General features: G+C 50.6%; 1 protein-coding gene across 9 annotated transcripts in view; it reads left to right on the top strand.

The window, feature by feature from the left end:
- SYNJ2 (synaptojanin 2) overlaps window positions 1-12,259 on the top strand; it is a 132,636-nt gene that overhangs the window by 72,632 nt on the left and 47,745 nt on the right. For all 9 annotated transcript variants that reach the window (XM_034963149.3, XM_055114279.2, XM_034963144.3 and 6 more), the window contains exons 6-11: window positions 800-861; window positions 5,090-5,186; window positions 7,822-7,994; window positions 9,691-9,772; window positions 10,494-10,643; window positions 10,719-10,884. In XM_034963149.3, coding sequence (XP_034819040.2) covers window positions 800-861; window positions 5,090-5,186; window positions 7,822-7,994; window positions 9,691-9,772; window positions 10,494-10,643; window positions 10,719-10,884 — 730 coding nt within the window. The remainder of the gene's footprint in view (window positions 1-799; window positions 862-5,089; window positions 5,187-7,821; window positions 7,995-9,690; window positions 9,773-10,493; window positions 10,644-10,718; window positions 10,885-12,259) is intronic.

Consider the following 12,259-nt stretch of genomic DNA (forward strand, 5'->3'; position numbering starts at 1 on the left):
CCCACCCATCCATCCATCCACTCAGCTATTCATCCATCCATCCATCCACCCACCCATCCATCCACTCAGCTATTCATTCATCCATCCATCCACCCACCTACCCATCCACCCAGCTATTCATCCATCCATCCATCCATCCATCTATTCACCCATCTAGTTATCATCAGTATAGATTCATGAATTTCTATTTTATTCATCAGGTTAAAATCCATTACTGTCCTCATATAGTTTGATGTTCAGATTGTCCCAGATTTGGCCAGCAAAAGCCCCTTTAAGCTGGCTCCAGCAACAATATGTATTTTAAATGTATTTTTTAAAACTAAGTTGAGTATTAAATAAATAGTTCTATTAATAATAAGGCAAATTTGATCATTAGCATGACTCAGATTTTAGGGGGAAATTAGTGTCCCTGAAGGCATAAAGGAGACTGAGAAGCAGTTTCTGTCTCCACAGTTGGCTTCACTGACCTCTGTGCTATCAGAGAGCTTAGGATCTGACATCTGCCTCATCATCTTACCCTGGATCTGCTTTCTGTGGAAGAATTGCAGCAGACATGGTCATGTTGCAGTTAGGACTGGGCAGCAGCAAAGCCAGACTCGAGGCACCTAGACCTGAGTTTGGAGCACTGTTAGCTGAATCCAGAGAGCTCAGCCTTCCTGAGCCCTGAAAAGGCCACAGAGGTGGCCTAGTGGGTGCCACATGCAGCCTGGCTGGCAGTAAGAAGGAGAATGGGAAGAACCACGGCCTCCTTGGTTTGCAGAGCAGGAAGAATCACTATTGTTACTTCTCTTTGCTTTAGGTTGGCTCCCATCATCTGAGACTCCACAGAGGCCTGGAAGCCAATGCCCCTGCTTTCGACAGGTAGGGATTGTCTGATACCATCCAAGCCTGTCATTGTCATCCTTAGACATCGTCGTCCCATCAGACATAAGGGAGAGGGTGCGACGGGAAAGGGAGGACCCTGAACCCTGAATCTAAAGCTGCTTTCCCTTTGGTCCTTTATGCAAGAAGGGAGGTGACAAAATGGGATTTTTACTTTGTTCTCAGGTTTCCTGAAGGTAAATTAATGAATGTTCAGGTAGCACTTTATAATTATTTTATCTTACCAGTTTCTTGCAATGAGGCTTCATCTCTATGCCCTGGTTAATAAGGGATCATCTAAATTATAGGGTATTTGAAGCTGTTTGTTTTTTGTTTTAAAATAGTATAGAATAAATAAGTATAGAAAAGTATAAAGTGAAAAATAAAAGTACCCTAACTCCCAGTTACCACTCTCAGAGATTTTACTATTAGTAGTTTTTTACATGTCATTCTAGAAAACAATTTTGGCATTTTATATGTGTGTGTGTGTGTGTGTGTGTGTGTATATTTAAATACACAAATTGGATCATAACACATTTACTGTTTTGCAGCTTGCTTAAGAAAAGCAGAGCTATTTGTAATATGTATTTGAAATAATAACTTCTTAAAAGATTTGCTTATTTAATCTAAATACTCAATATTTTAAAATTGTCTTAGTGAATATAGTAAAAATTCTCTAAAGTAATGTGTTAAGTGTTTGAGTCCTTCTACCTGAAGCTTTATTGAGACTTTAAGTTTGCTTTCATACTCTTGTTAAACATAACACTTGTCATATGAGCCCAGATGTGACCCCTGATTAGTGTGTGACAATGTAATGGGCTTTTCTGTAAAGAGATATTTAATCAAGTATAGACAAGACCATTGCCTTTTCCAGAGCATTATTAGTATGTCCTAAGCATTCTACACACGGAGTTCTTTCAGTTGACATTCATCTGTACTAAATTGTCTTAGGAAATAGTGAACATGAAACTGAAAATGAAATTCTACCTGGCTGAGCTTGGTGGCTCAGATTTTAGGGGGTCACCTGGGTGACAGAGCGAGACTCCATCTCAAAACAAAACAAACAAAAAACAAAAATATTCTACCCGAAGCTGACCCAAAACAAGAGGAAAGGGTCATGCTGGGTTCGCTTCAGGAACCCTCCTATGTTTAGGAGCTTTCTTAAAAAATACATACATCTGGTTGAAGCACATTTTCATAGACTGCAGATTTTTCAGAATCCTGGTAATGCATGGTGTGTGAGATGCACGTACCACAGAGAATGAGACCTCTCTCTCCTCACAAGCACCCCAGAGGCTGCCTTGCCCCTTGGAAAGCATTCCTAAATCTAGGGGTACACTTAGATCTCTTATGCAAATCACAGGACAAGCTGCTGAAAGGGTGAGTCTTTCTACAGGCAGCTACTGTGTCCAGGAAGTCTCTTCTGTAATGCTTCTTACCCACGACACTGGGCTGGAGGCAGGAGCCCTCCCGTTCCCTTGCAGGTGCTGCTGCTCTCATGTTCATTGCTGACTATGTTCCCCTCATTCGAGATAACGTTTGGAAATAAGGTGACATGTCTGCCTAGTGGCCACAGTGGGGCACCGTGAGGGTCCCCCTGAGAGCAGGCTGCCCAGGTCCTCGATGATGTCCCTGGACTGGCATGTGCATTGTCCTGGGTGCTTCCCAATTCTCTTCTCTGGGACATCACTGCGCTCTCAAGAGTCGTGCGGTTCTCTGATGGATTTGGTCGAGAGTAAATCCTTTCTTTCCCCCGCAAAACCTTCACACAGATAGTTTTTCTCCCCAGAGGATGCTTGTTTTCCTTTGCCTGAGCTGCATGGGTGCCCCTGTTAGCCGAGGCGGTCTCTTGTCACTTTGCTGTATGTGCTCCATATCTGAGGAGGGCTGTTTGCAGCAGGACTTTGGCTGCAGCTGCTTAAGTGGGGTCTTGTCATCTCTGTGTGGTGATGAGTCTCGGTGGAAGGGCTAACCTTTCACAGGGCGGTGCCTCAGTCTCCCCTCACAGGACAGTGAACCCCTTCTCCTTCCCCGCCCCGCTCTGCGGGTGGCTGCTGTGCACATCAGGGGGTGCCGAACTCTTGGTCCCTCCCTGAAGATGAGAAGGATGCTTCCAAATAGAAATCTGATTCCTCAGTGTCCCGAAAAACTCCTGTTTTCCAAGTAGCTTCCTATGACAGTAACCCATAGGCAGGGGAAGTGAAAAAAAGGCCTCAATGCTCAGGGTGACCCAGGAAGAAGCCCGTATGCCGCCGACCTTGCTGCTGGTGCCAGCGCCCCCTTACGCCCTGGGTGCCAGCGCCCCCTTACGCCCTGGGTGCCAGCGCCCCCTTACCTGGGTCAGCAGGGCCTCTCAGCTCACCAATAACGAGCATTTTACAATAAAGGGAAAGAAAGAGGAACCACGTCCCACACACCAAGCACTGTCCTTGTCACTTTCACTCGTCTTTTCAGTCCTCCTCGCCATTCTCCGCAGGAGGGGAAGTAGCCCTGCTTTATAGATGAAGGAGCCAGCTCAGAAGGGATGAATCATTTGATCAGGGGAGTTTGGGGTTGGGACAGCATAGAGTAATGATGAGGAATAGTGAGTAATAATGAGTAATAACACTTTCCTTCTGGCCCTGGGCTTTGGAACCAGTTGAGAAGAAGGGGCAGGAATGAGACAGGCAGAGATCAGAAATGGGCCTTGTTTCTGATAAGCCACATTGTGGGATGTGGCTTGGATGTGTGGCCACGGTGGGCTCCCTCACCAGGGGCAGAGCCTGCACGTGTCAGAGCCAGGCCTGGGATGCACCTTCTCTGGGCAGACCGACCCAAAAGAAAGCCCACAAGGGCTGAAGCCACACACAGCCCGCCCCAGGGCTGCCTGGAGCTGCACGTGGAGACGGGAGCCCGGGAGGGTGCTCACCCTTAACTTAGGCCAGGGAGTCAGCAGGCAAGCCTAACTTCAAACTACCTACTTCAAAATCCATACTCTTTCTACTACTGTCCCTTAAAGTTAGTAAGAGAATGTTTTATCTTATTGCATAAGAAAAAACATGATTTTTTTCATGATCATTATTAGCTCTTTAAAAAATTCCGCTCATAAACGTGTCATTACAGAAGTTTGGAAAAGAGAAAGATGTTTAAAGAAGAAAAGAACTTGAATCATATAAAATTCTACCACTTTTGACATCATGTGTTTTTTTCCAGTGTTTTTTCTATATTTAGGCATAAAGATTGCACCATTAAATGATAATTTGACATCTGCTTTTTGCATTGTATCATTTCCCTATGTTTTGTTTAAGGCACTGCATTTCAACATGTTTAAATTTGAAATGTAAGGTTACTTTAAAAAAGCTGGTGATCAAGAATAAATATTGGAATATCTCCCTAATATTTCAACATACATATTTAGAAAGTAGCTTCCAATACAAGGAATGTTTTCCAAAGCCTGCAAGTTTTGTTGTATCTCCTTGTTGTGGTTTAGCATAATGCAATACAGCACTTAGATCGAAAACAGGATACTGAGTTGAGAGCTCTCCTGCCAGTTGTTCTAGTTTTGAGAAGGGTGGGTACCAAGCAAAATAAGAGATTCATTTCACACATGTGCACATTGCGTGTGTAAGACTCTAGGCCAGGCGCGGTGGCTTATGCCTGTAATCCCAACACTTTGGGACGCTGAGGTGGGAAGATTGCTTGAAGCCAGGAGTTCGAGACCAGCCTGGACAACATAGCAAGACCCTGTCTCTATGAAAAATAAATAAGTAAAAATTAGCCAGATGTGGTGGCATGTACCTGTAGTCCCTATTACTTGAGAGGCTGAGTTGGGAGGATTGCTTGAGCCCAGGAGTTTAAGGCAGCAGTGAGCGCTATGATCATGCCACTGCACTCTAGCCTGGACAACAGACTGAGATCCTGTCTCAAAAACAAAATTCTGTTGATGAAAGTTCAGGTTAGGTGTTCTAGATTTAATGGGAGGTGCTTTATAGAAAGTGCAGCATATCCTTTGTCTGATTCCAAACTCATGTAGAAGTCTACGCTAGCCAGTAGTAATGGCAGCTGGGAGGTGCAAGTTCTCTCCACCCAGGCTCATTTTCCACGCTTTGGGTCATGGGGGACAGCTGGTCCTGGACTCTGGCACTAAGAAAGCATGACTCCTGCCCCGTCTTCCCTTGAGGGGCAGAACAGGGCAGAGTCTGTGCCTGTGCCTGTGCCCAGCATCACACCCACCCCGCTGCCTTTGCAGGCACATGGTGCTTCTGAAGGAGCAGTACGGGCAGCAGGTGGTCGTGAACCTTCTGGGAAGCAGAGGCGGAGAGGAGGTGCTCAACAGAGCCTTCAAGGTAAGGCCAGGCTGCCCTCTCCACAGCTGGGCTGGGCGGCGGGTGGCCATGGTGGAGCGTTGAGCCTGGAGGTGGCTCCTGCAGGGACTGGAGCTGACAGCCCAGCCCTCCTTCGTTTCCTGAGGCTTCCCGAGCATTCCGACCAGTGAACACGGCAGTGCTCGGTGACTCGGGCCCTGATACAGTGAGTGTAATTTCTTTTTTTTTTTTTTTTTTTAAGACAGAGTTTGGCTCTTGTCGCCCAGGCTGGAGTGCAGTGGTGCAATCTCAGCTCACTGCAACCTCTGCCTCCCAGGTACAAGCGATTCTCCTCCCTCAGCCTCCCAAGTAGCTGGGATTACAGGCACTCGCCACCACACCTGGCTAATTTTTGTATTTTTAGTAGAGACGGGGTTTCACCATGTTGTTCAGGCTGGTCAAGAACTCCTGACCTCAGGTGATCCACCCACCTCAGCCTCCCAAAGTGCTGGGATTGCAGGCGTGAGCCACCGCGCCCGGCCTAGTGAGTGTAATTTCTGTGAGCTGATGGTTGGGAGAATTTGCTCAAAGTCAAAACAGAGCATCTCCTGTCCCCAGCCATGTGTCCCTTACCCTCCCCATGTGGCTTTGAGGGCTTCTGACCTCTCAAGGTACCCCTCTCAGTCCAGCCCAGGAGCAGGCAGGCCTCCCCTTCTGCCCTGGCTGGTCCTGGGTGAGTTCCCCCAGCCCCACAGGGCACCCGGCCTCAGGGCTCAGGAGCAGGAACTTCGGTGGCTTTCCCCTGCTTGCCGGCTGGCCTTCAAATTTCCCCCTCTTCCTCGGGCTTTCATGGCAGCTCCTGGACCTGCTGCTGCTGGGCTCCTGTGGGCTCCTTCAGACTTCCTTGGGGGCTTTTCCTGGCGATCCTGGACAGAGATCCTGGGCAGGGTCACAGAGCCATGGGAGCAAGAGACTCCGCCCACCTGGCCAGGGTCCATCCCTGTGCATGGATCCCAGGCCTCCAGGCCCCGCCCCCTGCTCCCCAGGCGCAAGACGTTCCAGAATGAGCCAAGGGGGCTCCTGGTTCCTTTACCAGCCTCCATGTCCCCTGCCTAATAGAGGAAAGCTCTCTCGTTGTTTAAAGCTCAAAGATATCCCTTACAGAGAGAGCTCGAAGTCGCCTCACTGGGGGTTAGGGCGATCTCTGAGCCTTTCCCTCTGCTTAGAAACGCCACATGCTCGTGCTCAGAGCAGGCACTTCCTGGTTGCCAATTTTATTTGGCCAGACCTGCTTTTCCTGTTTGGTTTGTTGCTATTAGCAACGAGCTCCAGAAGTGTCTCCCTTCCCACCCATCTTGGCAGTGATGCTGGCTGCTAATTTGAAGGAAGAAGGGAAAAAGCTAAAAAATAAGAATAATAATAAGAACCCCAAGTCTTTTTCCCCTATGCCTTGACTTGTGGCCCCTCCCATCAGTGGGTGAAGTGCCCGGCACTGGTGAGGGCGGGAGATGGCAGCCACCTCATGCGGAGAAGGGTGGGCTCCTGGCCAGGTAGGGAGGGACACTCTAGCTGAAGACCTGGGTCATGGCCCAGCCTGGGGTGGCCCTCAGCCACATCAGCTTGGCCCAGACCAAGGTTGGTGGCCTGGCAGCCTGCCCAGGGCCCAGTGGCCATCAGTCCTGCTGGATGAAGCACTGGCTGTGGAATGCATGGCACTGAGCCACCAGGCACTGTTGGGCTCCTCCAGCTTCTTGCTCACAGCAAGACTTGCTTGATGATGGCAGCATTGCATTGATTTACACTCAGGCCTATCACAGGCAGTCACGTTGAGTCAGATCAGATGACCCCCAAGTCCTTCTAGTCCTTCCAAGTCACTAGGACCTCTGGCTGGGCAGAGGCTGGACTGGCCTGACCTGAAGCCACAAGGGCATGGGTGCAGGGTGAGAGGCCTGGAAGCCGGGTGGCCTGGGTAGGCGGACAGTTTGTCCTTCATCACAGGGCTCTCTGGGGAGAAAGCCAGGGAGCTGCCAGGCCAGGGAAGCCTCATATGGAAGGGAGGGCTCTTAAGGGCATCCTGGTGCCATCAGCAGCCCCTTGCCCTGCTTCCCATCTCTCCCCACCTTCACTCTGGCTCCCTGACCATCCTGAAGTAGCATCGGGATGTGGGACCCACCTGGGCCACTTCAGCTGGAGACTTGGTCTCTTCAGAGCATAACCACCAGAGGCTGGTGCGCGGCAGGATGGGGCCGGTTACTAGGGCAACGGGGAGCTGGATTATGAGCTCTGCAGCCTGCCGCAGCACTGCTATCTCCGAGGGCCAGGGGCACCTGGGCCACCTGAAGAACAGAGCAGTCCTTCCTCACCTGTGCCCTCCGGAGAGCCCTGCAGGAGTATGATCTCTCCAGGGAAGCCACACCTGCTCTGGCTTCTTTTGCTCAAGGGGGACCTTCTGCCGTTTTGCAGGCAAGATGCTCTTTGTGGGTTTTGTTCCCCCAGGGCCTTTGTCCTGTGCTTCCCTTTCGGGGTCAACTGCCTGGTCCACTGTGAGCTTCCAGCTAAAGCACGTCCTGCGGCGAGTCACCTTGGTTAGCCGCACGGGTCAAGCTGTGCAAGGAGCTTGCCCTCCTCGTCCTCCCTTCCCTCTGCTCCCCTCACCGCCCTCCCCTCCTCTTTTCAGAAGCTGCTCTGGGCTTCTTGCCACGCGGGCGACACGCCTATGATCAATTTTGACTTCCATCAGTTTGCCAAAGGTGGGAAGCTAGAGAAATTGGAGACCCTCTTGAGGCCACAGTTAAAGCTGCACTGGGAAGACTTCGATGTGTTCACAAAGGGGGAGAACGTCAGTCCACGGTGAGGCTCGCTGCGCACTGTGCCGCGTCTTCTGCTGGGGGGAAGCGTCAGTCCACGGTGAGGCTCGCTGCGTGCTGCGCCTTCTGCTGGGTGAGGCGGCAGAGGGGCCGTGCAGTCTAGGACATGTGCCCTATGAGGGGCAGCTTCCTTCCTCCCCACTCAGTTACCCTTGTGGTTTCCTGGGTCGTAAGCTTGGCGACGCCGGGAATCTTAGGTTCCAGCTTCTCCTCTCCCTTCCCACAGTAGGAGACAGGCTTTTGAATTTCTCAAGGAGATGTTGAGGCATGGTTTTCTGGCAAAAGAAATGAACTAATAAAGGGGACTGCATTAAAACATGGAGCTCCACGCTGTGATGCAGGCCTGTGAGAGTGAGGGCCACAGTCGCGGTGGGATGGCTGGCATAAACTTAGATTGCTCAAGGAGACCAGGGTATGGACTTCCCTGTTCAGAGCAGAGGAGAAAAACGAAGTCCAGTTCCCTCAGGTCACATGCAGGGGGTCCTCATTATTTGCAGATTCCATATTGGCTTATTTACCTATTCCTTAAAACTGATTTGTAACCCCAAAATCAGTACGCAAAGCATTTTTGCTGGACATTCACAGACGTGTGCAGAGCAGTGACAATTTGAGTCACATGTACATGCCTCCGGCTGAGATCAAACACGGTGATACTCTGTCTTCATATCTCAGCCCTCGTATTTAAACAAGTTTCCTTTTTGAGATTTAGTACCATGTTTTTCACATTTGTGGGGTCTTTGTTAGGGGCCCCCCTTTGTTCGGGGATCTCATGGTTTAGAATGGCCCCAAGCATTGTGCCGAAGAGCTGTCTAGTACTTCTGAGCACAAGAAGGTGGTGATGTGCTTTATGGAGAAAATGCACGTTAAGATAAGCTCTGTCCCTATATGAGCTACAGTGCTGTCGGCCATGGTTCAGTGTTAATTAAGCAAATATATATATTCAATAAGGTGTCTTTATATGGAAACATACATAAAACAAGGTTGTATATTGATCAGTTGATGAAAATGTGACCAGAGGTTTGCAGGAACCTAACCCTATATTTCCCCTAGGAGCGATGGTTCTGTGTTCATGTGCAATTCAGTGTTCCTACAACTTTATAGAACATAATTGCTATAAATAACAAGGACCAACTAAACTTAAAACAACCCAGCTGTGCAGGCTACTGAGTGTGTGTCCTGGGGTCTGCCTGCCTTTCCAGAAGTGCTGGGGATCCACTGGGATGGACACTGGGGTTTCTGGGGGGCTATTGGTGAGGAGGTGAGGGGTTCCTTCTTAGAACATGTTTCCTCACACCTGTAATCCCAGCACTTTGGAAGGCCAAGGTGGGCGGATCACAAGCTCGGGAGTTCGAGACTAGCCTGGCCAATGTGGTGAAACACCGTCTGTACTAAAAATACAAAAATTAGCCAGGTGTGATGGCACACACCTGTAGTCCCAACTACTTGGAAGGCTGAGACAGGAGAATCGCTTGAACCTGGGAGGCGGAGGTTGCAGTGAGCCGAGATCATGCCATTGCACTCCAGCTTGGGTGACAGAGGTGAGACTCTGTCTCAAAAAAAAAAAAAACAAAAAAAACCATGTTTCCTTGGGAGTCGACAGTCAGACATGGGCCTCTGTGCTATGGCCACTGCTTCTTTGAAAACAACATATAACCGTTTACATTTCTTCTTGTCCTAAGTTTTCAGAAAGGCACTTTGCGGATGAACTGTCTTGACTGCCTGGACCGAACCAACACTGTGCAGAGCTTCATCGCGCTCGAGGTGCGTCCCTGCCACAGCCTTTTCGGCCATCTGTGCCAGGTCCTGTGACTTCAGCTGGACAGGCTGGGCTGAGCACCTTTAGCGGCAAGATGAGGGTGGCATCACCAAGACAACTTTCTAACTATGGGGAAGGTGGACAGGGAGACACTGGGACATCCAGAGAGGGGTTCCCTAGGAAGCTGCTTTCTCTGTCATAGGCACACTTTCTCACACCCTCTTGTGAAATGCATCCCAGACATGGTGGCCCAAAGGCTCCTCGGGAACAGCGGTTGTGTGTAATGATTATCGTGGATGCACCATTGGCCAAAGGCAGTGTGAGGCTGGCCAGATGAGGCTGGATTTGAAGCTGGGGAGGGAGACCTCTGTCTGCATGGCCCCAGCTGCCTGGTTGACCTCTCCTGGCTGGGGGGTTGGGGGTAGGGTCAGCACCCCCTGCTGTCCACCACTGTTTGCTCTTCAGCCTCTGGCATTGGGCGGGGCGGGGTGCAGGGGCATTCAAGTGTCAGGGGGTGAGAGGAGGGCTTGGGTGGACCCTATAGATAAAGTTGGGGTGAGGTGTGGGAAGTCACTCTCTGCTGTGGGAACTCCTCATCCTCTGGAGGGGCACAGAGTCTTCCAGGCACAGCGTAATCCACAGGCTGCCGAATAAGGAACCTCCTGGGACAGTGTGCGGGGCCTCTGTGGGAGAAGCCAGTGACAGCCATCCCTTATTCCTCCCCAGGTCCTGCATCTGCAGCTCGAGACCCTGGGGCTGAGTTCAAAACCCATCGTTGACCGCTTTGTGGAGTCCTTCAAAGCCATGTGGTCTCTGAATGGCCACAGCCTGAGCAAGGTGTTCACAGGCAGCAGAGCCCTGGAAGGGAAGGCCAAGGTAGGGCCCCGCCAAGGGGGCAGGGTGGGGGCCCCAGGGACCCCCCTCACGGCCTGCGGTCTGGGCTCTCGGCAGGTGGGGAAGCTGAAGGATGGAGCCCGGTCCATGTCTCGAACCATCCAGTCCAACTTCTTCGACGGGGTGAAGCAGGAGGCCATCAAGCTGCTGCTGGTCGGGGACGTCTACGGCGAGGAGGTGGCAGACAAAGGGGGCATGCTGCTGGACAGCACGGCGCTCCTGGGTAGGGCCTGCCGCAGACAGGGCGAGGCAGGGAGGTGGGGTGCTCCCCAGCCCCACTTTCCCACCGCCTCTGTGCTATCCAGAGAGTGGGTGGCAGAGGTGCCTGGGATCTGAGCAGTGGACCATGCACCTTGAAGCTGTCACTGCCTCTCCCGGGAGCCTGCGCTTTCCTGCTGGGCCTGGGAGCTCACGCTTCCTCTGTCTCGGCTTGGACTGTGTTTCCATCCCGAGAAGCGGGAGACACCAGGCGGGCTCAGGGAGAGGCCGTGCACTCTCCTAAACGCATCGGTGCCTTTGAATGCTAACCTACTCCAGAAACTTCCTCAGCTGCCTGGGCTCTTGGGCCCTTAGCAGGTGATGTTGGCTTTGGGAGCTTCCCATGAAGTTGGCCTCCAGTTTCTCTTTTGGCCCCTGAGGACCCTGTAGAAACAGAGAAGGAGGATGCCGTCATCCCCTGGGGATGAGGGCACCTTCTGGTCTCAGCGGCAAGACATCGTGATTCCATCAATATAGGAGGTTCCTTTGGGAGCATTTTAATGGCATCTTCTTACCTGAGCCTGTAAACATATTAGGTCTCATGGAAAAGGAGGGGAAACCCAGCATTTTTCCTTATAAGAATGTACAAGTGTCGCTTTAGAAATGTCAGGTGTTTTTGAAAAATGAACTAGCCCATGCTTAAAATGGGTTCACGGCCCTTTCCACTGTCACCGTCACTGGGGGAGCTCTTATTTGGCTTCCGATAGGCACGGTGATATTTAGTTTCTACTCTGGAAACAGTGCCAGCTCTGTAAAAGGTGAACGAAGCTCCATGTTGTACAGTGAGTCTTATTTAATAGCAAGGCAGACATGAGTTAGATTTGGTTTACATCACAAGTTTAAAAGGTGGAATGTATTTTGGCTATCTAGAGGATGGAGATGGTTCTGTGTAGTGACTTTTTAAAGCCTTAAGTCTGGGGCAAAACAAAACATATCAGACATGCAGGCTGGAAGGCAGAGGATGCAAAGGTGGCTGTCTGGGTTGGTAAGACACTTAAAGTTATAGTGTATATGGACGCATACACAATGAAATATGGTCAGTTACAGCATGCCCTTGCTTAAATTCCTATGCCTTGTTCTTCTACGGAGTGGACAGTGAGGACACGGCTTTTCCCTGTCGTGTCTGAGATCCCTATGGTCTGATGTCCCATGGCTTCTGGCTTCAGTTGGGGGCAGGGGTATAGACGGTGAGTTTCCAGTCTTATGTTTTCACGCCTTTATTGCAGAAATGCCATAAGGGAAGCACCGTGGTGACCGTGGTTTTAAGCCTTTTGTCGTCTTCGTAAGGAGCATACCCTGGTTTATCTCTAGAGGCTCATGAACCATCTGTCTCTGCCAGG

Source organism: Pan paniscus, chromosome 5, assembly GCF_029289425.2.
Source record: "Pan paniscus chromosome 5, NHGRI_mPanPan1-v2.0_pri, whole genome shotgun sequence".
Lineage (NCBI taxonomy): Eukaryota > Metazoa > Chordata > Mammalia > Primates > Hominidae > Pan > Pan paniscus.